General features: G+C 42.7%; 1 protein-coding gene across 2 annotated transcripts in view; it reads left to right on the forward strand.

Annotated features, from left to right (window-relative positions):
• gmds (GDP-mannose 4,6-dehydratase) overlaps window positions 1-13,994 on the forward strand; it is a 153,060-nt gene that overhangs the window by 34,393 nt on the left and 104,673 nt on the right. For both annotated transcript variants that reach the window (XR_002275110.1, XM_020601959.1), the window contains 2 exons: window positions 11,029-11,221; window positions 12,256-12,360. Coding sequence is in view for 1 of the 2 variants with exons in the window: in XM_020601959.1 (XP_020457615.1) it covers window positions 11,029-11,221; window positions 12,256-12,360 (298 nt within the window). In the remaining variant the exon portion in view is untranslated. The remainder of the gene's footprint in view (window positions 1-11,028; window positions 11,222-12,255; window positions 12,361-13,994) is intronic.

The raw sequence follows: 13,994 nt of genomic DNA on the forward strand, positions 1-13,994 counted from the left end.
CTTAGGCTGTTAACTATTCAGCCTGCAGTGCAGACTGCAGGCACGTCAAGGTTACAGGAAAACTGCTGTTAGTGTCAACTGTAATGCTAGTCTTAATATTTGTCTTAATGTGTAAGGTTATGTCCAATTGTTTTAGATACACACCACGAAAACAACAGTCACGCACCTTGACTTTTCCTCATGTTTTGGCTAAACGTTATGGCAGCTGCAAGGCTTGCTTATCAGGTGACGTCACGGTTCGACAGCCCAGAAAGGATTAATATTGTATAGCAATGCTTGGTTCGGGGCTTGCTGCTTCCGGGCTGCTTGGGCAGCCTGGGGTTGGAAGATCTCTGGACTTGGAGTGTTGATGCTTGCCTGTGCCTCTTTGAATAAACCAGCACGGTTATATTTTTTATATACTCAAGTGGTCTGAGTCGTCCCTCGGAGTTCCTGGTTTGAAAGAACCGGATGAGGCTTTATAATGGTTTTCAGCCTTTACATGGTATAGCAGTGGTTAGCACTGTCACCTCACAGCAAGAAGGTTCCGGGTTTGAGCCCCAGGCCAACCCGAGGCCTTTCTGTGCAGAGTTTGCATGTTCTCCCTGTGCCTGTGTGGGTTCTCTCTGGGTACGCCGGTTTATCACAGCGTCAGCCCTGCGACCTTAGTCAGGATAAGCGGTATAGATAATGGTTTGCTTTCTCCAGGTGAAATTAACTTGTGGAAATCTTTTCTAATCTTGATTAGGTCAACTGGGTTTGTTGTTAATACGTTGAAATTACAAGTCCACAATAGAATAGAAGGCTAATTTCTTAGGCACCTCTAATCCGTGTCCTGCTTCACATGCCTTGGACTTGTTTTCAGACTGCTCCTGTGTTTTTTTTGTTTTTTTTCCTGTCACTGAAATATCCTCCTAAACTTGCAACCAGTACAACACATGTCCCATAAACAGCTCTAAAGAGACACTTTTAGTGACTCTGCAAGACAGACGAGAAGGTATTTATAACCAAACGGGCACCATGAAACTGCTCAACCATAACCTGGTTCCTGCTCACCCTCCTTTCCCCACAACATACACACATGCAGCTGTTGTGCTACTCCTTTCCAGGGGGTTCTGGGTGGGCCAGGACAGACTGGCTGAGGTTTGAGGTGGGGCGGAGTGCAGAGAGAGAGAGGTTGTGTAAATCAGGCATAATGTTGGATCAGAATCTGGGCTCCGTTCTGGTCACATGACTCTGTGACAGTTACCAGTGCAGCCAGTGGGTGCGCTGGTATGTGTTATTGTGGCCGACTGTGGTCTGTGTGTGTATATATGGGAGTGAGTTCTTGTGGTGTATGACTGAGTCTGTGCGTGTGTAACCAAAGAGAGGTAGCACCTGCAGGGGCGGTGGTCCCCAAACTTCACTTCTATTTAGGGGTCATGCAAGTAAAGCTAGGGCAGGGGTGGAGGGGGTGGTGTGCTGGTCGCTTCCTCTGCTCACAAGGACAGCATTCATCAAGTGAGTGGTTCAGGTTGGGGTCGTGGGTTGCTTGAGGGGCTTGACAGAGGTGCTGCCCTGGATTTAAGTGGGGTCTGTGGCATGTGAGAGGGGTAAAGGAGGATTTAGAGGGATAGGGAAGAGGGGGAATTGGTGGAGAAGAATGTGCCAATTTGTCAAGTCTTTCCACTCGCCACTCCTACCTGCTGTAATCAGAGATGATGCTGAGAGCTGATTTCAGCCAAATGGAGCCCCAGCAGCTGGAGTTGGCAGGGCACAGAAGGTGGGAGGTAGAGGTGTAAAATTCTGGTCCTGACAGTGGGTCTGAGATGTGGGAGGTCCTTCCTCACCTCTCCTCTGAGCTCTTACTTTGAAGTCACCTGGTCCTGGTAAGATGAGTGTGAAGAGAACCCCAGAGAGGAGGAGGGGAAAGAGAGATAGTTGAGTGATTCAGGCTTTCGAGTGTCTGTTGTGAAAAAGAGTCCAATGTTAAGGTTGACAGTGTGATTTGTGGTGAAAATGAATAAGAAACAAAGTCCCATTTGACAGGGGAAAATAACAAGGCCTCACATGCAAAAATTCACTGGGAAAATTCCTGCAGAGTGTCACTGATTATAAAACCGTTTTTACCTTTGTATTAATGTGTGCCAGTATGTACACATGTGTGTCATTACTCGACACAGCCCCCAGGGCATGTCCGCAGCTCGCTGCCAAAAGACCTGTTGCCGTGTTTACATGCGTTCGTTTCAGGTAGGAGTGATTGATGGCTGGTGAATGTCTGCAGGGTAGTTCAGGTGGAATGAAGGGACTCTTCTTCCCTTGATTGACTTTTCCACTGAATTCCGTTCCTGGCACGCTTACCCAGTGCTAAAGGAATGGGATGTGCAACTGCATAGATTTCCTTTTGTGTTTTTCATCTCGTTTTTTTTTTCTACTTGCTAATGTTTGTTTGTATATAACAGAAACATAGTCAGGCGGTATTCATTTGTGACTTTGGCATTTAGCTGTGCATATTTAATGTGGTACCCATCTTCAAATCTGGCAATTAACCCTATAAAACCATTTGTATCATATTTGATACGTGAGGTTTCTGAGCAAAAAAAATCACCAAAAATGCCCCATGTATCAAATGTGATACAAAAGAAATAGAAATAATCTAAATAATATTGCACCTCTATTCCTATATGCCTGGACTGTCTGTCTATGCATATATGGCAAATAAAAAATCTTGAATTTCGAATCATGAATTATATTTTGGATTTTGTTAAAAGGTTTAATAAACATCTCAGTTAGAATGTTCTGGCTATTTTTTGATATGTTGGGCTTTACAGGGTTAATGATCAAATCATAGAGTTGAATAGTGGCTGTTTCTGAATGGTGTCAATTTGTGGCAACAATTTTGATGAGTGATCCTTTGTTTAGCTCAGTAGTTCCAGTTGACAAATGCAAAGATTTGCTACTTTTCTCTGTTTTATGTCATTGTGAATGTAACACCTTTGGGTTTTGGCTCCTGACAAGTAATTTTAAGATGTCAACAGGCGTTCAGACTAAGTGCATTAAAGCCCAGCCCCAACACAAGGGGCTGTGCTGGTTGGGAAGTGAGGGGTTGCAGGGGGAGTGTCATGTAGCCTACTCTATGTTAGCACCGACTTCTACCACCAGTCTGTTGGCATTGTGTGTTTTTATGGTGGATTTGTAGCTGTTGCCCAAATTCGAGTGCCTATGGGTGAATGCTCATGGTAACATGGTAAAGAATGGATTTCTCCCCTTGGGCGTCCACATTCCGACTGTCGCCCATATGTGATTGGTCAATGCAGCATCTTGCTGGATGATGTTAACATGCGCGTGCACAAAAAGTTCAGCCAGATCCAACTTTTTCACCGCACGGGGCTGCGTAATTATTCTGGAGCCCCCTGCAGTGCTGGTGCCGGCCATGGTGAATTGAATGTATGAACTGTTTCATACTGTTTTTCAATGGAATGATCAAAAACCAAAATAATAATTTTAATTGCTATTTTCACAATGATAGCTATCTAACAAAAAGTATGATGAAGTCCACAGAAGCTTCAGAAACCACACCACAACATAATCCTCGTCATATAATCATTATGTCCCAAATAATTTTTGTTTTACCAAGATACAGTAAAAGAAACAGTTTTTAGAAATTTGAATCCACAAGAAGGGTGATCTCGGCACAGAGGAACAGTGCTTTTTCCCATATTTTGGACAAACAATGACTGCCTGCGGTATTTTGAGTGGGATCTGTGAACATTTTGATTCATTTTTCTGCCTTGAACAGTTGTAATTTTGGTAGTGTGTACTTTAATATAACATGTTACTCACTGTAAATTGAAGCTGAGGTTGGCAGCGGTACTGGGAAACCTATCACAGTAAAATGAAAGCGTCTTGGACCACAAACTGATTGCATTGGCTCAGACATCCCTCAGAATTCCTGCGTTTTGGTACCTTGAGTGAGGGAGCAGAGCAGGAGTGGTAGAGAAATTGGCCACCACCTGTTCACATTGATGCCATCAGGAGAGAATGATGCAGAGAAAAAGAGAGGAGGAGTGAGAGATTGGAGTGCTGGGAGGCAGACAGGGACTTTCCAGACTCGCCTGCGTAAATCCTAAGTTTGACAGCCCATCTCCAACTCTCAATCTGCCTGCCCTGACATACGCTCTCGCAGCACATATCTCTCCACACGTGCACTACCCATCCCTCCTACGCCTCCATCTGTGTCTCTCAGATCCACCTGAACTGTTTGATGGGCATTTGTTCATTGGCATGGCTGCAGCAGTCTCCGCACTAACCGAGCAGAAGACACCTCTAATTAGACACAAAAACGCAGAGGTTGAGATAGGATCTTGATGATGAGTGAACAGCAGTGGGGGGGATTAGTGGATGCATGTTGTGCCTTGTACTGATCCCTGATTTCAAAAATTAATGTTGTTGACCTTGAACTTGCCATTATGTTTAAGGTGCCTAAGTTTATTTTTCTAATCCTGTCTTCTAAGCTCTCTTTCACTAGGTCAGCATTTCAGTGTTCAGTTTTATATTCTGTAACTGTGTTTGCACTTTAACTGTGCAAAGAGTAAACAGCCATAATAAAAGAAACACCTGGGTAAGTGAGGGAGACAATCATGCTGGTGTAGCCAAAGGGTGAAAGGGTGTAGCCAAGAAACACAAAGCCATATTCATGGGTAATTTTCATCTCATAGAGATGTTGAGCTTTAATGGGACTCAATCAGACAAGTTCCCATTGAGGAAAATGTACATGTAATTTTGTGGAATTCAAATAAGGCTGTGTGAAGCTCACAGTTGGAGAAACTGTAACTTAACTCTAAGTTAGCTTGGTTCAGGAACATTTTCCAGCAGGAACCATTTTAGGAACTGTGGTAAATTAGTCTGTTCCCGCTACTCTCCGAGGAGCTGTCAAGGCAACGCTTGCAGTCAGCCGATCAGTCACAAACCTTGCAGTTTCTGCAACTCTAGTAGCCGTTTCAGTTTCATTCACACAGTAAACATGCACTGGGTGTCGGTCAGTAGTGAGATGTGATGTGGATGTTGCTTGTAATGTTTATTGGTGTAGGAAAGAAAGCCAGTCTGGATTTTTCACTCTGCTTTTCCATGTCTGCAGGTTTCCTTTGCATATTTTTTGCAACAGTAGTCCTTCCAAATTTCCTAATAGTTTGCATAATCTTCACTGTTTGTTGGATGCAGTGAATACACAAACAGTAATGCTCAGCAGTAGCTTTAAATTCCTTTTTTTGTTTCTGTGGTGTTAAGGGCCCTGATAAACCTCTTCAAAATCCCTTGGCTTTATGTTGATATTGATTTACATACAGACCAGTCAACGCCCATTTGTTTATTAACCATAACTTCTGTCTTTCCCAAACTAATCAAGTGTTAGTGCCTAGTCTTTTGTCAAGTTGTTGAACACTGACGTTCGTGTCTCAACACGTTTCACAAGAAAATATAGATAAGAAATACAAAAACAACAAGTTAAATACATAAAAGCAAAGTCAACACAATATTTCATGAGACCCATATGTCAAGGAATAAAAATAAGAGTTATGTTTATGCCACCGGCCTACTGTATGTTTTTAACACCTTAGGAACAACCAAGAAGTCTGCACTCTGCAAATGAAGAGGACAAGCTGTGGTATGAGGAATAAGAAAAGCAGACAAGTGTGTAGGGGCCATTCCCATTAAAATTCTGTGTGTCAATAAAATAAAAATAAAAAAATCTGTCATGAATGGGAAGCCAATGGAGAGAGGCCAGAATAGGACTAATATGGTCAGATTTTCTAGAGCAGCATATTGAACCATTGAAGACTTCTCCTAGTACTATGAGGAAAACCTGAAAACAGCACACGACAATAATCGAGCCTGGACGACACAAAGGCATGGATTAAAGTCTCCACGTCAGGCAGAGATAATACGGATTGAATTTTTGCTGTATTATACAAATGTAAAAAGAGAGTCATGGTTACAGCCTTAACAGGCTGATCAAATGACAGGGTTGGGTCAAATATCACACTAAGATTTTTAACAGCTCAACTTTGCAAAATCACACAGTCATTACGATTTAATGTCCTTTTTTCAAACTGGTGTCTGCAACGAGCCTGACCTATAACCATCATCTCAAGGGCATACATCTCTTTTCATTACACCCAATTCCTGTTATCTGTAAACAGTGAAAACTACAGTATACTGTTCTGGGAAGCTCCTGGTGAACAGAGGCTCTTTTAATAAACTCACAGTTTGCATTTCCTTCAGGTGCTCTGTAATTAACACTACAGGCTTGTGCTGTTTCTACTTGTCACTGGATTTGTATTTAGTATTCCAATGTCACTTGTTGAACCAAAAGCACTTTGGGAATTCTTGGTACTGCGTTACCTGAGAATAACTGACATGCTTATAATGTTTGACAGCAGTGGCTGTAGTCCTCGTGAAGTCTCACATGTCAGACTGTCAGACCGGAGAGTAATTGTAATCCATTTTGAAAAGATTCTGTTCCCAGCGAAAACACAACATTCAATCAAAGCTCATCGTCCAGCACACGCTCCAGCTGGATGATGTCATGCATCCACATCTGTGTCTCACTCTCCCTGTCACTCACTCTGTGCACTTCTCAGTCTCCTCGCTTCGACTTGCATTATGTCTGCATCTCAGGGAAAGGCACACTGGCACAGCGTGAGGAAAGAACAGAACTTTTGTTTATTCTAACAGGTTGTGCGGATGAGCTTGAGTGACATAATTCAAACAAGACAGAACTGGAGGTGGAGAGATTTCCCAGCACGATGATACAGTATAGTGCTGTTGGCGTGGGCCAGCTACAGCAGCACTAACTTAGGCTAAGGCAGGAAGCTTGTTCAAATGTTGCTGACATCTGTAGTAACTTTATGATTAGTGTTTACTTTTACCCATCATGTGGTTGACATAACTTATATGTTTGGTGAAATTTGGTTCAGTTTTTTTTTTTGTGCAGCATACAGTAGAAATAATTTAGATTGTGCCCAGATTGTGAGGTCACTGACATTTTTCACATTAGCTGGAGCCAATCCCGGCTGACACTGGTTGAGAGGCGGGGTCCACCCTGGACAGGTCGCCAGTCTATCACAGGGCTGACATGTAGACACCACACATACCTACACTGACTCCTACGGGCAATTTAGAGTCGCCAGTCAACCTAAGCTGCATTTCTATGGACTGCCGGAGGAAGCCAGAGTACCCAGAGAGAATCCACACAGGCACAGGGAGAACATGCAAACTCCACACAGAAAGGCCCCGGGTCGGCCCGGGCTCAAACCCAGAACCTTCTTGCTGTGAGCCAACAGATCCCACTGCACTTCCTGGTAAATCATCTCTGCAGTGTGTCTTTAGCAGAGCCGCAGGTGCTTTGAGCTGTTCTTTCTAAACTGCTGTGAATTACATGCCTGGTAAAAGGTTAATCTTCACATAAATTGCTGTGCCCATCTAGTATTCTTCTGATCACTGATGCGAAGACAACTGTTCTGCAAACACTCAAAGGAGCAGTGCCGCTCTGAGGCTGTGTTTGCAGGGCAAAGTTGGGTCTGTGTCTTGGATTCTTAATGCGGATGGGTGACACTTTAGTTGATCTGTCTGGCTTTGCATGGGTTGCTAGGTCAGGCCTAAACATTATCCTCCTGGAGGAATTTAGCCTGATTGTTTTTGCCCTATTAACACACAACCGCTCTAATTTCAGTCGGCCTGTAATGTGATGAGTAAAGGTGTAATTGACTGTGGTTTTTCTCTACAAACCCCCACCCATGCTCATACAAATGCACACACTTTCTCTCCCTCCTCTCTCTATTTTTCTTCTCTTCCATACCTGCCTCTCCTTTCCTCTCATGCCTTCTCCACCTCCAGGGCGTCTCTCTGTGTTTGGATGTTTGCATTGGCAGGATGCGCCACAGTCATGAGACAGTGACGCTGAGAGACCGGCAGCACAGTTGCTTTCACTAATTTCTCCTGTAACGTCCGTGGAATCTGAGGCATGATGACGGTTTGCCGCAGAGGCCGTTAATTTGCTGCATCAGTGTTTTACTGTGGTGAAACATCTGAACAAACACCAGCAGACCAGGGAGCAGGTTGGTGTTGTGAAAGGTTTATTGGTTTGGGTAAAAAAAACAAAAAAAAAAAACATGATTTCTTTTGTCTGCCTACATTATATCTATTACAATTTCTTCAATTTATAATACATTTCAGTATAAGAAAGAAGGACATTGAAAAACTTTTAGTTTGTTGGCAATTTCTACAAAAAAAACAAAAAAAAAAAACAAAAAAAGACATGGTACGTTAATAGACATGAAAGAATGTGTTCACTATGTTCACCTCTCCCAGCAGTGACAGATACATTAGGCTTATAATCTATGTACTGTAGGCAAATCATTTGGCTGACTGGCCATTTTTATCCAGATTCGTTGATCTCGTACACACAATTTATGGTGCTACACAGGAAGTGGTGGTCGCCCATTGAGACGGCAAATCAAATCTTCTGACATGGTTGTACAATTTTCAAATATTTATTTTTTTTAAGGCTATAAAATAGTACAATGCGGACGACGGAGAATTTCAGAAATGCACAGAAATGATTATGAAGTAAATATTATTACAAGTGAAATAAAACATCTTTTCATTTCTAATATTAGAAAATAATGTCTAAACAAGCGAATAAGCAAAACTGTGTACAGCTGCAGTATGCACCTGTGTCATCTACTACCAAAGTAAACATTTGTTTTATGATTTTAAATATTAAAATAAAAGCCAATATCATGACAACATAAAAATAATAATACTGCAAACCTCTGAGCAGAAAATGGTTTTCTTTCTGTCAGTAATCCTTTCATGAATGATCATCTATTTTTAACTTTTACCTCAAAATACAACTCTGCATTCTTCCAGCAATGTGTGGATATAACTTAATGCAGATTACCCTGCACTGAAGGCCATACAGGTATGTAGCTCATATTTATACATGTGTCAAGATACTCTGGTATTTGTGAACACACATATATAGAGTCACATTCCTTGGTTTCAAGCGTGCATTTTCACCGAGCCTTGAGTGAGCAGGAAAGAAATTAAACCGCCAAATGCAGCACGTATATCCTGTACATTTAGAACCTTTTTAAACAAATCATTTTTTTTTTCTTTTGGGTTGGATACTTGCTCGGCAGCGGACCCCCAATGCTGACGGGGCCTGGCTGACTTCCCAGAACAAAACAATGTCTGCCAGGTTGACCGAGGGGCCCAGCAGCTGCCCCCCAGACACACACACAAACGTCTGGCCTTTAACCCGTCAGGGCTCAGGCCCTCCCTTACATAATGACAGAGAATGGAGGCATTAAAGCAATTTGTTTGATTTAGGTTGTCAAGGTGTCCTGGACCCCGCCCCTCTCAGCTGGTTTTGATACCTGTGTGTGTGCACGTGCCTTTCACACTATGAAAACCAAAACCTGGATTTTATGCCCGTTCAAGGAAATCCTTAAACTATCACGTAATACTTTATTTTGGTAGAAAAAAAAGTCTTGCGAGCGAACATGCGAAGAACGTATGAACACCTCATTTTTTGAGCTTTAGGTCGCATCTAAGATGATAAGTCACCATTGTAACATTGTAGATACGTCAAAAAACAAGGAAAGCGCCATGGGCTCTTTTTCAACTCTGTGTTGAATTTTGAGGCTTCAGTTTGTGATGGTTTGCGACTGGATCCTGTTAGGTTCAGTAGGTGTTGCTGTTACTGTGTCCACCTTTTGTGTCGGCCAGGTGAGTGGCATAGGAAACACCGTTATCACACAGTATGTGCTGGAATACTGATACTGTATAAGGTGTCCCCTCGTGTCCTCTTGTAAATGATGTAAATGAAAATGCCAGAATGCAAATTAAAAGCATGAGTGGAGCGTCACAGGTAATTACACTGAGCTGCGGAGTGTAATTGAACCTGATCAAACCCGCTCACTGTGTGTGTGTGTGTGTGTGTGTGTCAGCGTGTATGAGTGTGTATGCACTATGAGTGGAATAGAGGCTCAGTGTTCTTAGGTCCCAGTTTTAAATAAGGGGTCTTTATTTAGCTGTGTGTGGAAGCACTAAAGGGCCAAAGTGTTTCCTCCATACAGACATAGCTCAGGCCGCCCGCTCCAGGTGTGGTGACCACTCAGCAGCATGGCTTTTAACCGTCACGCTTGATTTGGAGCCTGAGGCCAACCTGACTTACACGGCTCGAGTACACTCACTCACACAGTCATGCACGCGCACATCCATTTCTGATTTAAAGTTAATTTCCCCCCATAGTCCCCACCACACATAGCCCTCAGCAGTGGAAAGAGGTATTCTGGGAGTTGCAGTATTAAGTTTGAGATATGAACTTTGTGATTGCTCCAGTCAAGCTCCGCACCATTGTTGCCTCCCACTTTTTTCTGGGAGGGTTTTTGGTGACTGTGTGAAATGTGATGTGTGGTAGTTTGGATGTGATGTAAGTTAAAGCTACAGTATGTAACTTAATGTAGCACAAGTATGAATCTCCAAATCAGCCCACTCTGCTCCACCCGGCGCTCCCTCTCCCTGATCCACTGCACCCTGTCCAGCTCTTCAGACATTTGTGGTTATGGAATTATAAGAAGTGAGAATGCAACAAAATTTTATGATTAATCAGAAATAATTGAACATTTCTGATTGGTCAGAGAGGTCAACCCTACTCAAAACCTTTTAGAAGCAAATATCTCTGCACTGCTACCAGTGCTGGTCAATGAGTCTGGGACAAAGGAGGCTTCTGTATCTTTAAGCAATGATATAAATGACTTTTATTTGCATTTGTACCATTTTTCTTTCAGCATACTTTGAAAGTATCTGACCTTCTTTACATGACACACACACTTTACTGTGGTGCTGAAACAGACTTGAGTACAAATCTCTTCTCTTAGTACAACCCTTTTGTACAGTATGCAGAATAGTGTTGATGATCCTTTTCAGAATTTGTCTAAATAGATGGATGAGATTATTCTGTCAAGCTCCATTACTTTCTCTGTCTTTTTCTCTCTCCTCTCCTAGATCTCCTTTGACTTGGCTGAGTACACTGCTAACGTGGATGGTGTGGGTACACTGCGTCTCTTGGACGCCATAAAGACGTGCGGTCTGACCAACAGTGTAAAATTCTACCAGGCCTCCACTAGTGAGCTGTACGGCAAAGTCCTGGAGATCCCTCAGAAGGAAACCACACCCTTCTACCCTCGCTCACCTTATGGTAATTCACACAAATACATAATGTACTGTAAATCCACATGGAAACACAGATAACTACTGTTTTCTACCGTGCACCATTTTTCAGACAATTGTGTAACGACATAAAAACACATGTAGCTTGATGCTTCTGTGACACTGTTTTCTCTGTGTGTGAGTGAATAGAGGGGGGCTTCAGTTCTCAAGCGGCGTTTGAGCTCTCCACACACCCCAAGGCCAAACGTCTGACTGAGGACTGGAGTGACTCTCTCTCTAACAAAGACACCTTTATATCCACAGCACTCAGTACTCACTTTCAGCACACACTCACTTGCACACACATGCAGGCTGTACACGTGTGTGAGCGATCAGGTTTCATGTTCTCTGTTGTCTAAATGTTCTCCTCACTGACACTTTCCCCATCTGTCAGCACTCAATCTGAGCCTGCAAGGGAGATGCATACCATCATGAGGAGGGCTGCTCCTCTATTAATTAAACTGGGGAAGGGGGAGGCGAGGGTTGCCATGGTGACCTTCCTTCACCTCCAGTGTACATCCTGACCTATGGCTTAATTAACGGGCGCCTCCCTGCGCTCACTCTGCCATTTCCCTCATCACAGGAGAAGGAGGAGAAAGATCGTGAGAGGAAAAGTGGGGAGAACTTTTTGTACAAGCCTGCTTTTGGTCAGTCAGCAGGAGACTGTGCTTCACGTTCCTGACCATGAAATATGATCTGTGGTACTGCTGTGTTCAGCTACAGTATGACATGTGGCATAGTTACAACACTGAATCTTTCCCTTTGGTTTATCTGGAGCTTTAGAATAGAGGACCAGTGTTTTTCTTTAGCTTTAATCACCACTCTGTTTGATTGAACAGTGTCAGTAGTGACAGAATGTTTTTATTTTTTGACTCAGTGACTAAAATCATATCAGAGTGAAAGGTCTGCTGTTATAGTCCATAGTGGTGTGAATATGGATGTGAATGTGTGAATGTACAAGAAGCCGTGAGTGATATGTTTCTCTTTTCCTGTTCTTCTGTCCTGCTCCACCTCTCCTCCCAGGTGCTGCTAAGCTTTATGCCTACTGGATTGTGGTGAACTTCAAAGAGGCTTATAACATGTTCGCTGTCAATGGGATCCTCTTTAACCACGAGAGCCCGAGGAGAGGTGAGCACACACATGACATGCATTCAGGTTTGGCCATAGTTATTTTTGATCATAACGTGCAAATCGGGATGTTCCAGCATCTGATAAGAACAGATATAATCATCAGCTCTGTAGGAAATGTACTTACTTACAAAGAAATACAAAAGTCTATTCTAGATCAAATCAAAGTTCACTTATAGGAGTGAAATAAGAACAGTTTAAAGCATCTCATACCATTCCCTTATGAAGTTACATGTGTGGTATAATACACTATAAGCTTGAATTTGTGATGATGCAGCATTGGCTTCCAACGATTATGAAAAGAAGATAATCTAAGTAAAACGATTGTTGTGCCGCACTCCTTTTTGCAACAAATCTCTCGTTTTGTGTTGTATTATAAAGCGCACCCCTGCAGCTCTCTGCAGTGTGAGCATGTTTTGCTCACATCCAGTAAAATAAAACAAAGTCACCAAGACTAATCCGTCAAAACCATGCTAAATGAGCATAAACTTGCAGAGGAGTGATCACTTCAGCTTTGCTCCCAGTTCGTCACACACCGCTAGTGTGCTGAACCAGCTAAGACAAAAGAAGACTGCATGTAGTGTTAAACAAGAGGGAGAGAGATGTTTGTGGTTGTGTCTGTGGTTGTGGTGAGCCCAGCACACAGTCACAATTAGGCAGATGAAATACTTTATTTTTCAGTTGAATCACATCTAAAATTCATGAAAACCCCCTGTTGAAAGACACGTTTTTTGAATTCATGATGTTTCCAAAGTCAAGGAACACTCATGTTTTGCCATAATCATGCGGCCCTAGATTTTTATAATATTATAGTTAAATAACTACCGTAACTACTATGCATTTTATATTGCCAGGTAGGAATGATTGCATCATGCATCATTGTAAAGTTGAAATCTTGACATCACATAGTATGTGGAACTTGCTAAACCCACAATGCAGCAGTAAAAGAGGTAAATCACTGTTGAAGTATTCGATTACTTTATATAAAGTTAGATTTATTCATGGGTGGAGCAAAGTTTTCTCGTAAGTGCTTCACACACCCACTCACACATATTCCAACACAATGAGTGGGTTGTGGTCACATTTTTAATATGTGCTCTGAGCCCCGAGGGTCGCAGGCGCTGGTTTAACCTGATTTACACGCCACTGTGACCCAAAATGAATACCACATGAGTGCAGCCCCAACACTGCGCCCAGGTCAGCTGCTCAGGTGTTTATGATTTATCTCCTAATGAAGGCCCTGGCCACGACCCCAGCCAAGGTCAGGGGTTAGCCAGTAAGCCCTAATGGGTTACCACTGATAGATAGGTGTGGGAACTGGTGTAGTTTATAGCCAGTTCAGCAAAGTTGGTGTGGGCTCCATCGATGACATAGCTGGGCTGTTGTGTGCTGCAGACAAACAAGTAGAAAGGACGGGTTGGATGTCAGGAGTAGTGATGGAGATCAATAGGGACAATTTGTCAGTCAACAGAAAATGAATCTTCAACTATTATAATAAGGGGTTAATTGGTCTGGTCATTTATTAGGCAAAAACGACCAACCTTCTCTGGTTTCATCCTCCCACATCTGAAGATTTGCTGGCTTTTAAACTGAATGTCTTTTGTTTGTCCAAAAAAAGCATTTTAGCTTCTGTT

Source organism: Monopterus albus, unplaced genomic scaffold (assembly GCF_001952655.1).
Source record: "Monopterus albus unplaced genomic scaffold, M_albus_1.0 scaffold53.1, whole genome shotgun sequence".
Lineage (NCBI taxonomy): Eukaryota > Metazoa > Chordata > Actinopteri > Synbranchiformes > Synbranchidae > Monopterus > Monopterus albus.